At 47.2% G+C, this 7,699-nt stretch overlaps 1 protein-coding gene across 7 annotated transcripts; it reads right to left on the reverse strand.

Moving 5' to 3' along the window:
* Positions 1 to 910: 910 nt before the first annotated feature.
* Positions 911 to 5,673, reverse strand: LOC119431411 (uncharacterized). 7 transcript variants are annotated; one of them, XR_007464104.1, is made up of 6 exons: positions 5,491 to 5,673; positions 5,210 to 5,410; positions 4,672 to 4,871; positions 4,394 to 4,593; positions 4,127 to 4,313; positions 911 to 4,048 (listed from the first exon to the last, which is right to left on the reverse strand). XR_007464104.1 is itself a non-coding variant. In XM_049657719.1 (6 exons), the coding sequence occupies exons 1-6, from the start codon at positions 5,540 to 5,542 to the stop codon at positions 4,014 to 4,016; spliced, it is 678 nt and encodes a 225-aa protein (XP_049513676.1). In that variant the 5' UTR covers positions 5,543 to 5,673; the 3' UTR covers positions 911 to 4,013. The 7 variants fall into 7 exon arrangements, 1 of the variants encoding a protein (XP_049513676.1); XM_049657719.1 differs by lacking the exon at positions 4,672 to 4,871 and adding an exon at positions 5,049 to 5,130 and having other exon boundaries at positions 4,394 to 4,514; XR_007464107.1 differs by lacking the exon at positions 4,672 to 4,871.
* Between the last annotated feature and the right edge of the window lie 2,026 nt (positions 5,674 to 7,699).

The raw sequence follows: 7,699 nt of genomic DNA on the forward strand, positions 1-7,699 counted from the left end.
GTGGAGTCTCCTTTAGTCACCTTCAATTCTCATTGGTGGGGCGTTTACCAGCGCATCCCATACAGCTTGCTATTCACGTTTTAGTATAGGCTTATGCATTTCCGGCCTAGGTTTAACGCTTCCTTTCTAGGTATGGTGTTTGGGGAACGTCGGAATCGCACGGGCTCGCAGAAAGCATTGCGCAGAGACGCTTATTGCTATCTCGGACAATGGGTCGCTTGCCACTACTCTAGATGGCAAGTATCAACGGCGCACACAACGGTCTGAAACTTCACATTTGCGCGCTGTATTGGAACAGCGGGCTTTCTGGATTAAAATTCTCGCCCTATAGACCAGGAATTTTTTTTCTGGTTTCACATGGAATTTTACGACCGACTCGTCTTGTAATGCTACGCATGAGAAAGTTCAACCGCTAGTTGACGCCGATCAAAGACAATGCTTCCTGAACTGAGTTAGGGGTGATAATGTGGCGAAGTCACTGCGCACGGTACGATCGCGTCATTCCTCGCGAAGAGGAGGAGGTGCGTCGGGACTGCTTAAATATTTTTGCTGTACAAACAGAGCACACGGCCTTTGGGATCAGCTAACTTTTTTTTTTAAGTACTATCTCTGGGATCGACACATGAAATAGGCTAGAAACAGTACCCGATACGAAAAAGTGGGCGTAACTCGCCGCGACTTACTTAAAATACCTGCAAACTAATTAACTCTTCGGAGTACAGAGAAGCCTAACGGGCTTGTAGTGCTCGTTACATCTAACAAGAACCGGCGGCTCGTTTTAGAGAAATGAGAAGGGCTCGCCGATTGTGCGATATACTAACCCGTCCGTGAAGCTCCCATTCAATCGGTGTCGCGCGACCAGTTGCAGTCGGTGGATGTGACCTCGTAGATCGCTGATACGACACAGACCGCGCACTACATGGAGTTAGTGAGACCGAGAACAGGAAGGAGTTTTATTTTGACTGGTGATTCGTAACGTGCAGTTTAATACAATGCATGTTCAATACAACCGGAGCAAAATGAGACTCAAGCAAATGAAATTGAAAGCGACTCAGTGCCGCCTGACGGGACTTCATTCCCCATGCTGCAGACGGCAGGGCCGCTATTTTGTAGCGATGCCTTTCCGATGCTAATGCCTTTTCGCGCTTATCGCGCTCGGTCAGCGGCCAGAGCTACCGTCCGCTCACGTTATCAACGGGATCAGCCTGCCGTGAGCGGTGGACTAGTATAGAATAAAGCATAACGCATCGCTACAATATACCGGCCCAGCATACAACACATTTAATATACAGAATGAGAATAAGCATTTACGAATTGGTAGACTAACACACAAATACATACCGGGATTTACATAGCATACATAATTTCAGCTTCAAGATACTTTGACGCATGAAAATGCAAAACACGGTTTTCGTACAACACACCAAACGAAAGCGAAACAGCATAAGCCAAGGAATAACAGACTTCCTACGTGTTTATTTGCATATGCATGAAAGGTTTTACAGCTTTAAGCTATTACAACAATCCGAAACAAGCAAGCGTTGTACAGCACCTTCACATGGAGATGAAAGGAAAGTTAACTTGATTCTTGTTTTTAGGAAACGAGAAAGCATGCAAGTATGCGAAATTGCCCAGTTGGGTGCGAAACGCACAGAAGGGACAAAAACATTTGGACACGATGATCCTATATACCGCGTCACATCCTCCAATATCACAGGCCTCTCAATGTGCAGTAATGTCATGCATCGCTGTCGTATTAGAAACTATTGAGTTCTGTGTGGGTGTGTCTTGTTCTTTCTCTGCGTCCATGTACCAGTTGCGTTACACACACACACACAAAAAAAAAGAACCTTCAGCACATAAGTCCAAATCTCCACACTGCTTGCGAGTATTCTGTGGCGTAATCGCAGGACTGTCGTTACAACTGATGAAAATAAAAAGATACTTCCTACAGAAAGGCTCAATAGAGCCTTGTGCATGTTCGGGGTCAAGAAAAATGCGTACGATATTGAGCAGCATCGCGCATGCGTGCATGGTTTGACTTTCCCATCACAACGGTACGGGTAAGAATTTTCCAAGGACATTGCTCACCTTTAGTTTTCAAGGCTATTGGAGGTTACTGATAACATTGAAAGTAATAACTCAAGGTGTGCGTCCTTAAATCGGCATTAGGACAACAGCGGAAGCATGATCAAATTCAAACACTATTCCAAGCAAACGCATTCAAATTCATTCGAAGAGACATGTAAATATTAACACAGCGTACAGTAAAAAAAAAAGAAGAGGAACCGGTAAACTAGTCGCTTAAACAAAATACAACTAAAGCGGACATTTTCTTTTGAAGATTTCATTGCGCGCGCTCGTGCTTTTTTTTTTTTTTTTTTTTGTCTAGACGCGTTTACACATGATTTGGCATAAGGGGAAATAAATGTAGCCAATGTGAAGCAGTCGTTCGACAATGGCTCAAGCGGTGAACTTCAAGCACGAAATGAGAAAACTGTGCGTAATATCTACAGTCATCAGGCAACGAGATCAGACCCGTCAAGGGCGCCATGGCGGTTCACTGTTACTACTGACCTGGCGCCGTACATGATAATTATGCACACAAATCGCAAACCACGGCGGCAATGCGGCACAGTATACGCGGTGAAGAAGCGGCGAAAGTGGGTAGCTCTGCCCGATGAACAAACGACAGGCAATACAAATGTTAGACCAGGTAGAGATGCGTGCTACGCGGCATCGTCGAAGGCTGCTCCGACGCCTGCGTCTACAATGGCAAAATATTTCTGCGAGGTTCCACGGTTCACATATCTTACGAACCACAGCTTTAGGGGCCGGTAAGTGACGCAGACAACTCACGGCGCAAGCACCACACCGCTTCATGGAGAATGCTCTTATCCATACAGTCACCCATCCATAAACGCATTTAATGATTCAGGCACATCAAAACTAGGAACAGTGAGCATGGCTACATTTATCACCAACCAGTTTTTAAAATGGTCATCATTACGATCATGAGCTAATCAGGAAATTTTTGCTGGCGAGAGTAACTACCCTCCCCTTTCCCATTCATTGGCATTGTGTGCTTTTGTAGTGGCATGTTGATATTTTGGGTCGGTGATGAGCGACGTGGAAGAACCGAAAATGTATCGGAAACGAGGGCTTCTTACACGAGAAGGATGCCTAAACAAATTCGCTGAATGCTGAAACGAGTACCGAGATCAACCAAAGAAACAAAGCCAAAGAAACGAGTTGTTCAACCAATCCAAAAGTGGATGCCATGGTCGATAGTGAGCCATCAAACCAGGCAGCTTTCAACCGGGATGAAGCAAGGAAATGAACCATCAACGGGCTTTGTGGATACAACGGTGAGACTGGAAATGCTACCGAAATACAATGAATTCGAAGTGCGCCGAATAGCGGCGAACAAAAGGAGCACGAACAGGTGGGCACATAAAAAATGAACAAACCAGTACGCGCGCACAACAGGGTAACACACACACACACACACACACACACACACACACACACACACACACATCAACGTACTACTACGAAAGTGCACAATGTGAAGGAATGTCCATTACTCTCGCCACCAAAAATTTACAGATCAGCTCATGAAGGCTTCAACAACCCTTCTGAAAAACTGGGTGGTGTCCACGTAACCAGACCTTACTGTTCCGCTTCGTATTATCGTAATTGCTAGAAGCGCCATCCATCCGCTGAGCAACGTACCACTCTTTCAAAGCAGAAAAGCTTGCTATACGAAACATTAAATATGCCTGTGTAAAAACAAGGCAACAGATTAACTGTAGAAGCACATCCGATAGACGGTCGCGGGACGGCGACAAGCAGTCCTTCAGAGCATTAACACGCAGCCGTCACAGCGCAGGACACAGCCATGATGGAGGCGTACGATGGTTACAGAGGTCAGAGGAAGCGGCAGGACGATCGGGCTGAAGATTGTCGCTCTTGAAGGCCAGGAATGCTCTTGTAAATGCGTGCTGGAACAATTATATCGCGCCACAGGCGATAACACCCTCGCAACCTGAAACAACACAAGGCCTGTTTAGTGGTCATTCGAAAACAGTCGTAGTACAGGCGCGTGTATGTATGTTATATTTACCATAATCAAGTACAAAGGCTCCACCATAGGTCCAGTATACCAGCAGGACGCCATCGGCGAGAGAACATGGTCGGTCACAGGCCGAGTGGAGATCGAAGTAATTTACTCTGGAGCGTAGACCGGAGAGTGTGTGCTCGAGCGATCCGAGTGTCCTTGTGGGCCGAAATCGAAGACAGGAGCTCAGAACCTGGAACGACACAGTGCTTATTTGTTAACCACTGGAGAACATAGCCGTAGTATTATGAGCCGTCTGTGCACGACACTTACCAGTAGCAGTGCAGGGTGAGGACAACAGTCGAGTCTGCCAGCAGGACGCCATCGGCGAGAGAATGTTGAAGTGATGACAGTCACTCCTAGAACGGGTGGTGCTCGTGCGCGAAGTAATCTCTGGAGGGTAGACCGGAGAGTATGTGCAGGAGCGGGCTGGGTTTCCTTGTGGGCCGAAATCGAAAACAGGAGCTCAGAACCTGGAACGACACAGCGCTTATTTGTTAACCACTGGAGAACATAGCCGTAGTATTATGAGCTGTCTGCACGACACTTACCAGTAGTAGTGCAGGGTGAGGACAACAGTCGAGTCTGCCAGCAGGACACCATCGGCGAGAGAATGTTGAAGTGATGACAGTCACTCCTAGAACGGGTGGTGCTCGTGCGCGAAGTAATCTCTGGAGGGTAGACCGGAGAGTATGTGCAGGAGCGGGCTGGGTTTCCTTGTGGGCCGAAATCGAAAACAGGAGCTCAGAACCTGGAACGACACAGTGCTTATTTGTTAACCACTGGAGGACATAGCCGTAGTATTATGAGCCGTCTGTGCACGACACTTACCAGTAGCAGTGCAGGGTGAGGACAACAGTCGAGTCTGCCGGCAGGACGCCATCGGCGAGAGAATGTTCAAGTGATGACATCTCGTGCGCGAAGTAATCTCTGGAGGGTAGACCGGAGAGTATGTGCAGGAGCGGGCTGGGTTTCCTTGTGGGCCGAAATCGAAAACAGGAGCTCAGAACCTGGAACGACACAGCGCTTATTTGGTAACCACTGGAGGACATAGCCGTAGTATTATGAGCGTCTGTGCACGACACTTACCAGTAGCAGTGCAGGGTGAGGACAACAGTCGAGTCTGCCAGCAGGACGCCATCGGCGAGAGAATGTTGAAGTGATGACAGTTCACTCCTAGAACGGGTGGTGCTCGTGCGCGAAGTAATCTCTGGAGGGTAGACCGGAGAGTATGTGCAGGAGCGGGCTGGGTTTCCTTGTGGGCCGAAATCGAAAACAGGAGCTCAGAACCTGGAACGACACAGCGCTTATTTGTTAACCACTGGAGGACATAGCCGTAGTATTATGAGCCGTCTGTGCACGACACTTACCAGTAGTAGTGCAGGGTGAGGACAACAGTCGAGTCTGCCAGCAGGACGCCATCGGCGAGAGAATGTTGAAGTGATGACAGTCACTCCTAGAACGGGTGGTGCTCGTGCGCGAAGTAATCTCTGGAGGGTAGACCGGAGAGTATGTGCAGGAGCGGGCTGGGTTTCCTTGTGGGCCGAAATCGAAAACAGCTCGTGCGCGAAGTAATCTCTGGAGGGTAGACCGGAGAGTATGTGCAGGAGCGGGCTGGGTTTCCTTGTGGGCCGAAATCGAAAACAGGAGCTCAGAACCAGGAATCGACCCTCGCTACCAAGAAGGACAACAGTGAAGAAAACTGAACTGGCTGACATGCGACTGGCAACCGGGAACGGACGCCGTGGAGCCGAGAGCAACCACACAAGAGAATAGAAGCCGTCGCTACTTCGTGAATGTAAGCCTGTATTTTGAACATGAATATCTTGGGACAACCATTTTCCAGACGATTATAAATGATCTATGGAGGAATGAATCGAGGAAGTTAAGTCTGACTAAATAAATGTCTACAGAGCATATCGACAACAATAAACAAAAGCACTAACATTTTCTTGGATGCAAGCGCAGAACACCTAGTACAGTTATACGAGAGCGGAGACAGTGCTGATTGTGGCAAGGAACAAAGTAGCTCTAATGAAGACCGTTGTCATCTCGCAAATATAGAACCTGCGAGCAACAATGTGTTGTGGAGTTACGTCAAGAACAATGCAAAACGAGAAATTCACGAACTAAAGTTTTGCACCACTGCTACAATTGTGCTGCATTGGATATAGAATGATAATGCGCGAGGCGTCCATGGAACACAAACTGCAAGAGATAAGACACTACTCAATGGAAAAACAATGGGGATACGTCTGCCGTAATGAAAATACAGCAGATCTGACAAGTGTCACCGTAGAACAGATTTCGTCGCCAAAAATTGTGGAAGGAATCTGAGTTGCTACAAACCAAAGAAGAGCCGTGTTAGAAAAAGCCGGATAATAATGAAAGGACAGACGATGAATCACGTCGGAAATGATCGCAAGACGAGGAGTTCAGATTCGGCAGTTACTTGTATATTTGGAGAGTAACTGCTTCAATGTTTCGTTGCGTAAACAGTATTAGAAGACAAGTTCAACGGTCTACTAAAAGCAGAAGAAATAAATACCGCCGAAACCCGTCTCATATCGCTAGACCAAAATGTGGACATTACCAGAGAATTGAAGAAATTCAGCAAGCAAGCGAATGCGCAGACAATACGCGAATGCCAAATGTTTTAAGACAAAAGTGGCCTGTTGAGGCTTCAAGGGCGCATTCGGTAGGGCCCACATGACAAGACGAACAGCACCCGATCACATTACATGCAAGAAATCTCGACACCATTATGAGAACCAGATTTTGGGTAATCAGGACAAAAATAAGTGAAAGACGTAACACGACAGTGTATTGTGTGCTGACGATACAATTCCAGGCCGTTGTAACAGGAGGACCTCACCCCGCCGATAGGGTGACAAAGACAGCACCGTTTCAAATAGCTGGCCTACATTTCACAGGTGCTCTGGAAGCAACTGAAAAGTGACATTGTCAAACTTCACGTAGTTATTTTTACATGTGCCGTCACAAGAGCCGTACACTTGGAAACTATTAGAGAGGCTTCACCTTAGTTTTGTACAAGCTTTTCTGTGCTGCCTGGATCAAAAAGAACGTGCTCAACGAAAACGAAAGACTTTCAGGAAACGGAAGGAATAGAATGCGGTCACTACAATACATCGCGAAACTCGAGATGTCCCCAGTCAGCAAGTGGAAATTTCTTCTGGAAAACGCTCCGTGGGAGGGGGGGTTCCTACTAAAGGCTCATCCATAGTTTCAAGTCAACTACGAAAAGCGATTGGCCGATGTTGACTGCATTTTGGGTCATTATCCACCTTGACATACGAAAGTAGGTGATAGCATGAACAACCAATCGCTAACATACGTTTACGATGAACCTGGAGAACCTATACTCCAACTCCTTCGGACCCGACTGGTGGCAACAAAACTGGGAGGAGACATCAGCGAGGAATAGGAAGGCAAGCTTCAATAAAAGGGGAGGCTACGTGAAGCCCGAAAAATATGGCCCTCCGAGTACACGAAACTGAGGGGCGAAAATGAAACCAGCTCTGAAACGTCACCAGGAACTGAGGAAAGCTGACATCGTCT

The sequence above is a fragment of the Dermacentor silvarum genome, chromosome 10 (assembly GCF_013339745.2).
Source record: "Dermacentor silvarum isolate Dsil-2018 chromosome 10, BIME_Dsil_1.4, whole genome shotgun sequence".
Lineage (NCBI taxonomy): Eukaryota > Metazoa > Arthropoda > Arachnida > Ixodida > Ixodidae > Dermacentor > Dermacentor silvarum.

Excerpts from the sequence above, each read along its gene's own strand:
- LOC119431411 (XM_049657719.1), bottom strand. The coding sequence starts at position 5,542 with ATGGCGTCCTGCTGGCAGACTCGACTGTTGTCCTCACCCTGCACTACT. Across the intron at positions 4,515-5,048 it reads CTCCGGTCTACCCTCCAGAG|GAGATTACTTCGCGCACGAG; the intron begins ATTACTTCGCGC and ends GTCTACCCTCCA. Across the intron at positions 4,049-4,126 it reads AGCCTTTGTACTTGATTATG|GTTGCGAGGGTGTTATCGCC; the intron begins GTAAATATAACA and ends GTGTTGTTTCAG.